Source organism: Petromyzon marinus, chromosome 12 (assembly GCF_048934315.1).
Source record: "Petromyzon marinus isolate PM22_M1 ecotype Great Lakes invasive population chromosome 12, UKy_Petmar_22M1.pri1.0, whole genome shotgun sequence".
NCBI lineage: Eukaryota > Metazoa > Chordata > Hyperoartia > Petromyzontiformes > Petromyzontidae > Petromyzon > Petromyzon marinus.
The window spans coordinates 13,734,342-13,746,873 of NC_133678.1; the positions used below are offsets into that span (position 1 = coordinate 13,734,342).

The 12,532-nt window shown below is 46.8% G+C and overlaps 1 protein-coding gene across 3 annotated transcripts in view; it reads left to right on the forward strand.

Moving 5' to 3' along the window:
- Window positions 1-6,578, forward strand: part of LOC142924343 (chymotrypsin-like elastase family member 2A) — a 41,608-nt gene extending 35,030 nt beyond the window's left edge. Inside the window, exons 2-9 of one of the 3 annotated variants that reach the window (XM_076066647.1) lie at window positions 1,188-1,337; window positions 1,848-1,942; window positions 2,407-2,504; window positions 2,811-2,939; window positions 3,626-3,762; window positions 4,081-4,223; window positions 5,031-5,183; window positions 5,978-6,578. In XM_076066647.1, coding sequence (XP_075922762.1) covers window positions 1,298-1,337; window positions 1,848-1,942; window positions 2,407-2,504; window positions 2,811-2,939; window positions 3,626-3,762; window positions 4,081-4,223; window positions 5,031-5,183; window positions 5,978-6,082 — 900 coding nt within the window. In that variant the 5' untranslated portion in view covers window positions 1,188-1,297 and the 3' untranslated portion in view covers window positions 6,083-6,578. Of the gene's footprint in view, window positions 1-1,184; window positions 1,338-1,847; window positions 1,943-2,406; window positions 2,505-2,810; window positions 2,940-3,625; window positions 3,763-4,080; window positions 4,224-5,030; window positions 5,184-5,977 lie in introns of all 3 variants that reach the window. The other 2 variants (XM_076066648.1, XM_076066646.1) reach the window with 2 other exon arrangements.
- The last annotated feature ends 5,954 nt before the right edge of the window (window positions 6,579-12,532 follow it).

Here is a 12,532-nt window from a genome sequence, read left to right on the forward strand (position 1 = left end):
GGATGCCAAGCCGAAGTGTCTCCCTGCTTAAACAAGTGTCTGGCAATGTTGACCTCAATTGGTGAACGCTTCTCCACACGGTCCTGTAAATCCCCCTCACCAGTCACATTATGAATCTACCAGTCTAGTGGTACTCATTTTATCAACCAGATAGGAGAAAATGAGTTCAGTCAGCCATCAACCAGGATTTTGAGTTTTGCCACGATCTGATAGCGACTGTGAATTTCTTAAGATTGATGGTAGTTTTTCAAGAATGATACCACTTCTGGTATACATATGGAACTTTTCCAACACGTAGCTTAGCAAGCCCGGGGAAAAATACTAAATAGAGGAAAACCTTGCCCAACGCGTGTTAGTCGAATGCGTGTTTCGTTTACACACGGTTTAAAAACTTAGGTCTGTTCTACAAAACACGGGGGTGATGTTTCGACAATACATTATGCGGTTTGACGCTGCTAATATTATCATGTCCATGTTGAAAAGTAATGGCCGCAGAGTGTTACATCGGTTGGAAGGTGTGAATGCATCGACTATGAGAACGATTTATTTACCGTGTATGTTTTGTGTGTGTATGTTTTTGTATAATAATGTAACACACTCAACACGCAGAGCAGCAAAATACAAATGCTCACAATGCCGCATCACTGTCCACCTGGCGCTCCACTCGTTGTTTTGGGCAACGCTCCTCTGACCTCCATTGTTGTTGGAGGGCGACTGCCTCCAACTCTCTAGTTATGTCCTTCCCGAGCCTCGTCCACAGTCATCAGCTCGTCTGATCAGCTCCACATCCTCCTATACAGTATTAGTCCATAATGTTTCTACCCGTGCCGTGCTCTTTTAGCCTCCTCTATCCGGCCAAGCAGAAGCTGCTTGGGCATGCAGTTGATGGGCATGTGGGCTCCATAATCCAGCCAACGCAGCCTTGCCTGCCTGAGGAGCTCATTTTTGGGAGTGACCAGATCTGTCAACCATCGGTCAGCTTCACATATTCCATTATAACCTAACCGATACAAAAATCTGTCTTTAAAGTTGGTTTGGTATCATCAGCAAGATTAACACTGTATCACTTCCTGCTGGCCAAGAGAAACAAAAATATGAATTTGTAATTTGCATGCCAGCTCGATGTGGGCAGTTTTTCAGATAGGGAAGTATTCTGATTGCAATCTGAGGGTTCATGTGGACAGCAGATTCTGTATAAAAACCAAGACGGCCCAGCAGTGAGACACGGTAGTGGAAAGGAAAGACTCGTGCACAAGAAGCTCCAAGTCTTCAATCAACTCCAGTTCTTCGATCAGCCATGCTCGCCTTTCTCGTCTGCGCTGCTCTGCTGGTTGGAGGTGAGTGATTGCCATGCACACATTTGTTTTAGTGGAGTGATCACTCTAGCTTCTTCAGGAACTGGACTTAGTTATAGAAGAGTTTGCTAGTACATGGATTAAAACATGACACAACATGCATAAGGTACAACCCAAAAAACACATCACTATCATTGTGTGTGTACTATGGTATGTATTCCCATGGGAGAGGTAGTTTAGCGGTTAGCGTCCTGTGCTACGAACCCGGCCACCCGAGTTCAACGACCGCTCACGACCAACACCAGTGACGATTATCTGAGTCGGTCTTGGGCCTCGCCTAGGTCGACTCAACTTCAAATGAGTACCTGCTACGATGTGTGAACATCCCCACTCGAAAAACAAATGCGGCTGGGCATGTTACTATCTACCCACCCTTTCGTGTGCCGCAACCGGCCTTCATAGGTGCTCATTAACTGCACTTGCCCTAACAGTTCGTTAAAGCTATACGGGGGATATTTGTTTTTGTTTCGCGTCTCCTTTTGTTTCTCACAGCTGAGGTGTCTGCTCAGAGTTGTGGGATCGCAGCGTATTCCCAGATCCGCGTGGTGAACGGCGTGGAGGCTCGCGCCAACTCCTGGCCTTGGCAGGTAACGGCAGAGGCTGAATAGCAGCCATCACAGCCACACACTGCATTGCCAGTCGATCACAGTGCAGCAGTATCCATTGTTCTAAATGCCACGTGGAGGACATCATTCAGCAGTGCACTGACACAACGGCTGCATGTGTGCAACATGAAATGTTCAGATCTTCCACTATTCTCAATGTCATTGAATATGTGACTATAATGGGAGAGTGGTAGCGCAGTGGTTTATGCACCGCACGACGAACCATGCTACATGGTTTACATTCCCAGCGACTGCTAATATTAGTGGGAGTGAAATCCATACCAGTTCCGAATTCTATCCGTTCACAACCAGCTATGACTAGCATTGTGAGGCCTGGTCAAACGGTGAGTGTATTGACGAAAGGGCTGAGTTAGTACTGTATTGTAAGATATAGAAATTGGACAAATAACCGTAACTACCACCACTTTTCTGGGTGTGCATTGCAGGCGCTCGTGCAGAGGTACTCTGGAGGAAGATGGGTCAACTACTGTGGAGGAACCCTCATTGATAGTCAATGGGTGCTTTCCTCTGCGAGCTGCTACACGTGAGTCACGGCACCAGTGGCGTCGCTATCATGTGTGCAGGCGGTGCAACTGCACCGGGGCCCAGGTGTTGTACAGTATTTTCCTGTACCACATTGTGGCCACCAAAGTTGGAGCAGTGTATCCTGGGAGCAAGGAGGCGGCCTCTATCAATTACCTTTACACGATGCCGCAATGTGGCATTGAAAATACCATGCAGTAACTCGCATCATTACTGTTTATTAATTCCTCACTGCAATGTTTACAGGTGTAAGTGATTACGACCGCCCGTCTCTCTGTTATCTCCCCACATCCACCACAATGTGCAGGAGTGGCTACAGCTACAGGGTGGTGCTGGGAAAGCACAGTGTGTCCACAACCGAGTCGGGGCAAGTCACACCTGCATTGAGCCTGATCGCCTGGCATAGCTCCTGGAATCCCAGCATCCCGGCCAATGGGTGAGACTGCACACGGGCGCCATGTTTCCGTGACACTGTGACATTCCGAGTTGAAATAGACAGATACATATCCATATATACAAACATGTACAGAGACATTCTACAAAGACGCAAAGAGACAGACATTTATTTTCCCATTCTCGAAGCTCATCACTTAAACTGCCTTAAAGCAAAACAAAGTATAATTGGAATGTCAGTCAATGATGAATTATTTTTCAGAAGTAACATTTAGTGTTATATGGCAGTGTTAATGACAAGACGATGAGATGTCTTGATTTGTGCTTACGCACTGCTTCCAGCCCATGCCCATTCTGTGTTTTAATAGATACAGACAGATGAGACACAATGCTATTTCTTCATCTCATACAATGCTTATGATAATACAATAACTAAAATATACTGTAGACCTCATGCATTTGACCCTATTACCCATGGCTCCATTATCTGCAGAAGCTGTATTGTCCACAATACGTCTTATTACCCGTGGTCCTATTCTTCCCATTATTCATTAATCTGTCCCCACAAATAAGTGGAGTGTCAAATCATGGATAACCCCACGACATATATCCCCCACATCACCCGGGTTAGTGGGAGTTCTCCTGTGCACAGCGCTGAATCCCCATTGCTTGTTGTATGTTCGGAGTTGAGCGTCACATCACGGCTGCCCCTGTCTCAATCCCCCACAGGTACGACATCGCCATGTTCAAGATTGCGTCGCCCGTGACTCTTTCCAGCAAGGTGCGCCTCGCCTGCCTGCCCAGCGCCAACCAGATACTGCCCAACAACTACCCGTGCTACGTTACAGGCTGGGGATCCCTTTCCAGTAAGTAACGTTCACTCACTGTCAATTAAATACAACAGCAGAGGGAGTTATGTGGAGTGCTTTAAGTCCAACGTGTGAATTGCCCCTCCAGTTTGACTCGGCCCTTAATCTTTCTGGGGTTGACAAAATTAACACAACTCTGCATAGAGTCAACAGTGGGCAGCAGTCTGCCAGTCGGGTGGTGGTGTTGCTATGTGGCTTTTCTCTTTTCAGTACAGAGAGATGGACGGTTCGATAGGGGAGCGCCTGTTAACGCCACCAAAATCCGATGCTTTCACCAACGCTCTCCATCTCCACGTTGTCTGTGTGCGTGAACAGCCAGCGGCCCCTTCCCCAGCGAGCTGCAGCAGGCCAGCCTGCCCGTGGTGGACTACGCGACGTGCAGCCAGGCCAGCTGGTGGGGGAGCAGCCTGAAGAGCAGCGTGATCTGCGCGGGGGGCAGCACCCGCTCTGCGTGCTATGTGCGTACGGAGTGCAATGCGAGCCAACCCGCGTCAATTCCTTAAGTAAAATTTCCAATGGGAAAATTTGAGGAAGGCCATAACGGTTGTTTGCTTTACTTGCATTTTTCAAATATTTACTATGCACCCTCCGCATCAATAATTATTAACCGAGTTATTGGGCGATGCTGTGTTGGTAGTGGTGCATAAGCATGAATGACAAAAAGCTCCACACATTTTTCAATAACTCTACCTGTATACGTTTTTTTGAAGACCTCATTATTGACAAATTTGTTGCAGTTTTTTTGTATAACCAATAGTAGATTCCACTTTTCACGGCTTTATTCACATACATTAATGGAGTTACTAAAAATAAAATCCAGATATTAAGACGATGTCATGAATAAAAGATGGTAGATAAACTAATACTGTAGCCAACATGGCAATCGTTGACTGTCGCTCGTCAAGTTGGCCCTCCTAGATCGTGCCACGTGCATGGAAAACCCAAAGGCAGTATAGTAGAATTCGGGGACGGGAGGGATCAGGCCTTGGCATTCTGCGATATCTCTCCATGACTTAGCACCATGGCTCTCAAGCACACTTGACGAGTGTTTGCTCATACAGACACCTTCTACTATAGGACCTCAAAACTTTAGAACAGGAGCTCGATGCCCACACTCTTACAAAGCCAAACGCATGCTAGCAAAGACACACAAGTTGCTGAGAGGCATGGTGGTATTTGCTATCACAGCCACCCACTCCGGTAATCCAATTCCTCTTGATCCAATGTCAACGTGAGGCATTGCTGTACTCTGCTATGCACCACAGGGTGATGGAGGTGGCCCGCTGAACTGCCAGCGGTCGGACAATGCCTGGGTGGTGCAGGGAATCTCCAGCTACGTCTCATCTCTGGGCTGCAACACGATTCGCAAGCCCACCGTGTTCACCCGTGTGTCAGCCTACAACAGCTGGATCAGCAACGTGAGTGTTTAGGTTGCCACTGTCCAAGTAATCAACATCATAAGACTGTCACTATTAATATTTAATACTGTAGAAATATCATTGCCATTAACAAAATGCAGTAGAGTTCCAATCATTTTGCGGTGATGTGGAGAGTACATACGTTTCCACGCAACTGCTAATGGCAAAACAATTTGGACATCTCAGGAGACATGCATATGTGATTAACAACTGCATCCACGTGGAGCACATCTGCTATATGGGTCTATGTTAAAATATTATTCAATAGCTGAGACTTATTAGCCAAGTCTATAAATGTGACATACCTTACAACTCATAAGATTGGGTCATCACAGAAATCAGATAATCGAAGTTTTACTCCAAATATTAGGGTAAAAATCATGTAATTGTCAATGTAATTATTGCTATAACTTTGTAAATGTCAATATAATTGTCAATGTTGTCAATATCAGTGTAAATCTCAATTGGCTTACAATCTCCTAATTAGATTGATAGTAATGATTTGTTACCAAGACAAGCATTGAAAGTGGACTACAGTGGTTTGCAATCAAAAGGAAAATTGTAAACGAAGTTGGTGCAAGATCATCGTAAAACTTGGGGGTCTAGGCATTAACTGCAATAGGAGAAGCGATGGCAAGGTGTGATGATGACAACTTTATTTTGATCGATCACAATGCAAAGGTGGGATTGGCATAAGGAATCAGGCTGGTATTGGCCAGGTATGATTGCTACCATATTTGTTTGTCTGTAGGTACTGACGTTTAAACACCACTCATTCTCTGTTTCTCCCACAGGTCATGAGCGTGTACCGTGAAGCCCCAAAGCTCGCCGATGGAGAGCAGCGCGTCAACAGCGGAGCCAATGCCACAATTGCTGCATTCAGGCAGCCACAGGAGTAAAGCTATATGCTCTTTACATCAATGCTACAACTAACCTTAGAATTATAGTATCTTGCTATGGGTATTTAGTTTTAAGATTGGACTGGGCATGTGGTTCAATGCAGTGAGTTTGTGTGGTCACATTGCTATACATGTCATCACCTATGATAGTAAACGCTGCTCATGTGACCACTGTCAAAAAGACTGACTCCATTTTGCATGAATACCGGATGTTAAGTAGTTATCTTTGTATTTTCTGACGAAAGAAAGTGGCAATAAAACCAGCATGCATACTGGATCATAAAGTGCCATTTATATCACTTGAGAAGTTATTGATTGAATCTGAAATATTAGGATGAGGCCGAGGCAGCATGAGTTAAATTTCTTCCATTGTCATAGTTTAGTAGGGAATGGAACATCATGTGTTATTGTAGGACGACAGCTGATTCAGGGCGATGCGATTTTGGCTTGGTGTAAATGCAATTTGGAGAACAAATAAAGTACCTGGTTTGTTGAATTGACTGGTGGAAGTTATACCACATTAACCATACACATTTTTACAGGATTCTCAGATTATTATTTTGGCGTTCATCTGCATTGCTATGACACGTAAAGATGTCACTAAAATATGGAATCACACTTGAGTAATCTATATAATAATACGCTTTTTCAGGTGTGTGCCTGACTTTAATGCATCGGGATGACATCACGCGAGTTATGGGTGAGGTGAAGAGGTTGATGGCTTCAAAGATGCAGGAGTGTTGAGAGGCGTATCAATGTCACGCCAGGATGGGGTAATGACGTGAGGAGGCAGGGTGATGATGTCACGAGATGACGAGGGACCGAATGAAGATTATAACATCACGAGACCTTTGGCTGGTTAGAATTTATAGAGGGATCATAACGTTATGTGATACTAGTGAAGTTTATGATAAGTGTAATGACTCGGACAACTTGAACTGTAGAGATTTCTTTAGTTATTATTTAGGCCGCTTCACGCAGGTAACTTCAACTTGGAGAGGGATAATGCACAGATCACTTGGACCAGGGATGGCACGCAAGTAGCGGTGACGCGAAGACAACGATGGCCCGTAGACAGCAACAGCGTGAAGACAGTCGACCCGATCCCGTGGCAGCCCTAAACCTTGCGTCTCGCATCCTTTTATTCCCGGCGTGGCCCTCACTCTGCCCCCGGCAATGCCCCCTTTCTCGAATCCTCTAGCCCAGCGGTCTCTTTTTGGCACCAGGGACCGGTTTCGTGGAAGACAACTTTTTTAATGGACCGGGGAGGGGGGGGGGAGTTCATGTTAAAAAATCAACCCTCCATGACCATGGGAGATCTGCTAAGAGGAATCGTAAACACGTTGACCGGGTCCTTGACGCCGGTCCATCGCCCTGGGTAGATTTCTGTGCCTCTAAAGGCAATGGGGGCTTGCACAAAAGCCTTGATTGGATAGGCTCATCCCTGGACTCTTCTGAAGAATTTGACCGGGCTCCAGCCAGCGGTCCATCACACGTGGGGGCTTCTTGAGGTTCCCCGGGCTTCAGGGACTTGGAAACTCTGGGCGGAACAACACATTTTTCCTGAGGCACAAATTCCTTGGCCGATTGCCCCGGCTCATTGAACACACCAGACATCGGCGCAAAAGGGCTTGGGGGTGAGCTGTCAACAGAGGGCTAAACATATGGTTTCAGGCGCGATGGGTGAACGAACCAACGGCGGCATCCCACGTGAATTCTCACACACTGAAGCCTCCTCTCTTCCTCCACCTCGACGGGACCTTACCATGGCTGATGTAACTTGTGAGACGTACCCAGCAACAGCTGAGGGCAGTAAAACTAGGCCCTGTCCCCGACTGCCCATGGAAACACGTGCTCATGCCGTTAGAAATTTGCATCTTGGCAGTGTTTTCTCTGGCCGCTTCGCGAACTTCAGAGACACAATGCAGAATGACCTGTCAGGGAATGGGCATGGCTGCTCTCTTCCTCCCCGAGGCCATACCCAATTGTGCATCAATGAGGGGTTCATTTTCCCGCCCATACATGGGTAAAAATGGGGAAAATCTTGTAGAAGCATGGGTAGCCATCCTGTACGCTGCCAAGACTCCCAGAATGTGCAAATCCCAATCTGTCTGTGCCTCATTAACTGCCTGACAGAGCATCGATGTCAGGGTTCTGTGTAAGCGTTCCACCACACCATCCATTTGGGGATGGTTTTGCGACGTTCTCATCTTTTTTTTGTGCCCGGCACGTCGCACACTTTGCGCAGCAGCTTGGACGAGAAATTTCGACCTTGATTCGTGAGAAGCTGCACGGAGTCCCCCTTATCCATCACATAGATGTGCAAAAATGCATCGGCTATGGATGCAGCCGTTTGGTTGGGCAATGGCCAAGCCATTGGACACTGGAAAAAATACTTAACCCTGACTAGGAGAAATGTATTCCCCCTTTGTGTAGCCGGACAGGGTCTCAGGATGTCAAGTGCAACCAATTTGTTAATGCGGGACACCGTGATGGACTGTAGCAGGGGTTGAGATTTTTGCGATGGCAGCTTGTGGCGCACGCATATGTGCGATCATTGATCAAATGGAAGACATCGTTTGACATTCTCGGCCAATAAAAGTCTCATTGCTTTTTAAAAAAAGTTTTCAAATGCCCGAGGTGTATCAACTGATTTTCATGCACTGCCCGCGTTAATCTACCTCGAAGGGAGGTGGGGACCACAACACACAGATGGTGCAATGCCTCCTGCCACCTCATCAGCAGACCTTCCTGAAGGACGAACTGCGAGACTCCCTTAGGCCCGGGGTTCTCGTGGTCAGTTTCTGTCCAGCGCCGCAAGTTCAACAGGGAGACATCCTCCATCTGTAACTGGCCTCATTCGGCATGCGTGAGCCCCAACGTGTCATCTCTATGTGCGACCACCACGGCTGGTGGTGGGTCACTCAAAGCCACTACGACCCCCGGTGGCCCAGCCCTAGGCTGTTTACACTGGCCCACGCCCGACGAGCATGCGCAACATCTTTTCAGCGGCAAGCGGGATGATGCATCGGCATAGCAGTGCCCCACACCCCTGCAGTGAACCACTCAAAAGAAATTCTCCTGGAGTATTACCAACTAGCGTAAGAGCTGGCCGGAAGGCTGGTCCACTCTCAGAGAGTACTCGGGTGCCACGTGGTCCATGCAGACTACAAACTATCTGCCATAAAGATAAGGCCTGTACTGTTGGACGAAGTACACCATGGCCAACAGTTCCCTGCGGGTGATACGGTACCACTGCTCGGTGGTTGAAAGGATGCGACTCCCGTATGCGATCACCCTTTCCACCCAGTTCTTCCCCTGGGACAGGACAGCCCCTATGCCCATGTCACTTGCATCAGTGTCCAGTATGGACGGCAGGGAAACGCGATCTCGCAGCGTAGGGAACGCAGCCTCCTCCTCCTCCTGGAGTGTAGAAGAAGTTTTCTTGGAGGTCAAAGTTGAAATCTTTTGCATTGTGTCTTCCACCATACGCTCCCAGAATACCTGCACTATTTGTTTGGGCCTTCCACATGTATCTGGTCGGTGCCCCAAGTGTCGGATCACTTGACAGCTCCGCCCTTCTCTTTATCTGAGTGTCCATAACATATGCCCTTAGGTCCTATGATGCAGCAATAATGTCAATTATTGACGTTAGGCCCAAGGTGCTCTGGTACCAAATATACTTATGAGCATCGTTGTGTTCAAAAATGGTGTTTGTTATTGACATTCTGTGACTAATGCAGAATTCCAATAATATTTCACCGTTCGGGTTCAGATCAGTGGGGTATTCCTCCCAATCACGACTCTTCAGGTATTTCCATTGTTTCCCACGTGAACATTGAAGTCGCCCATTAAGACGATGGAGTCGGTAGGCATCACCGTATCGAGCACTGCATCCTCCATCTCCAAGAAGGCCGAATACTCTGAACTGCTTTTTAGTGCATGAGCACAGACAACAGTCAGAGTTTTCCTTTTTGAGACCCAATGTCTCAATGAGGCTACCCTCTCATCCAATGGTACAAACTCCAACTGAATAGCACTCAGCAGGGGGCTTGTGAATATCCCCACATCCGCCCATGGCCTCTCACCACATTGCTGCCATGGGGGAGCCAGGCTCTCCTTGGGAGTTCAACTGTTGACTGTACACAAAGTGTTGCAAATTTAATAAACCCAGAAAGGATGATGGGCTGAGCCGACCCCTGGTATCTAAACCAAACTAAATTAAAAGGGGAGTGGCTACAATGTGTTCAGAATGCTGCAAGAGTTGTAAAACACGGATCAACTCCCTCCTGTGCACTGGGTGTCGGTTGGTAGAAAATGTTAACGTGAATTATTGTTGACATCTTTTAAGCGGTAACATATTTTGGAGCCTTTGTATTCGGCAGATTCTTTGACAAATTACGTTACAATCGGTCATAGCTCGAGTGGTACACATTTTGTTACTACAAGAACGGCAGCTGAAATTTAGAATAACTGAACGTGAACTTCGTATTTTCCACCAAAGTTGAACATCTAATCTAGAAGTATTATTAATGCACTGCCAATTCGTCAATATAGGACGACATTTAATATTTTATTTCCAAAAAGATTGAAAATATCGCAAATGAAAAGGACAAAAAAAAGCAAAGACTCAAACAAATTGTATCTAATCTGTGTTGTTTTTAAACATCGCATTTTTTCTGCAATCACTTCGTAGTAATCTAAAACTCTCGTTTACACTGGCACCTTGAGATAGGGGGGGGGGGGGTGGTAATGTTCGTGATTTGAACTTGCGATCTGGGATTCAACTCTTAGGCAATACAATAACCTGACAATTTAACACAAAAGATAAATACACTTGCGACGTATGTTTTACAGGAAATCATTCGTGAGCCTCAAGGCTCCTTTCAGTTAGATGCTGCTTGTGTTGTTTGGCTAATTTCTTATCGAGAACTTTGTATATAGGAGGCTGGAGTACTAACAGGGTGGGCTTAGCCCCACCCCCCTTCCTCCTTCTAACCATGCCTTCCCCCATCATCTCATTGCCATCGTCATCTAAACCGTTAATATTAAAGGTATGTAAGTTATATTCTTAGCTCTTTCGGTAAAGTCACGTTGAAGGGAAACAATAAAAGAATAAAATATATATAAAACAATAAAAATTATCACGACGTTTCGACCATAACACAAACGGTCGTCATCAGGTGTGTCGGTTTGTAAGTTAATCTAATGCTTTATATATGCCATTGTGTAATGTACTGTATTCGATTCGGTGTTTCTTGGATAAACAAGAAACTTAGCGAAGCTATGACGGTTCTGACCGGGGCCATGGTACCCCTAACCCCCTATTTCCCACAGGCCCCTGCACTTTACCAACCGCGAGGGCTTTCAGGAACCAAACATTCACGGTTAGCAGGGGATTACTGTAGACCCTGGCTCATAAAGTCAGAACTCGAGCTGATATTTTTAACTGTTACATATAAAATATTAGTCGTTAGCTAATTGAACATTGAACTCACTCATTAAATGTGTAATGGTTTCAACTGACTCGCAGACGTACTTCTTGGAGGAAACACATATTTATTAACACCAACACATAACACAAACGGGTTACATCCCTTCACCACATAACCTATGGTGGTGTATCAACAGGCCTACTACGTTTGTTACTGGGAGTGGCTACAACGGACAAGACCTTAGCTGGAGTCCTCGTCCACGTGTTGATAACTTCTTCTTGTATGTAGAAGGGAGATCGTAGATCTTCAGATGATGGCAGCAACGCTGAACCCCTGTCCCTGTGCGGACTCCGGTTTATATGCTGCTGAGTCGTGGCTGGCCCCGCCCTTGGCCACGACCACCTTCGAGAAACCTCATGCTGTTTCTCGACCCTTCCCGTAGGATCTACCATGACATATGACCACACCTAAGCCCCCCTCCTGGGTCCTTGTGTAGATCTTACTGGTCACGTGCCTTCCAGGGTGAACCAAAATGCCATGGCCTAGGGTAACCTTATCCCATGGCTGACACTCCAACACTCCCTCCTGTAGGAGTCAGCACTGCACGCAACGCGTGGTGCCAATGCGCTATCCCAGTGCTCATCGAGCCCACCCCTAGGACTGGTACTACACCCACCAACGGGGTGTCCACGATGACAATGCATCACACGCCGTACCTCGCTACAGCCGGCATTACACAGCAATATACACGATGTCGCTACATACGTGATGTCCGCGATGTCACTTCAAATGCATAGTCATGATGCTGCTACATCAAATAGTGGTAAACTCCTAGGTAGAGGCTACCCATACTTCATCCTTGTGTCACATAAACAGTTAACACTGAAAAATCACCACCAAGAATTACAACTGTGGTGCCGCAGCAGCGAAGCCGTCCTGACGACGCCGTGGCCGCAACGCGGCCACCTCCGAGCGACGGGGCCGACGCTGCTCTTCCTTCAACACCCCCCACATG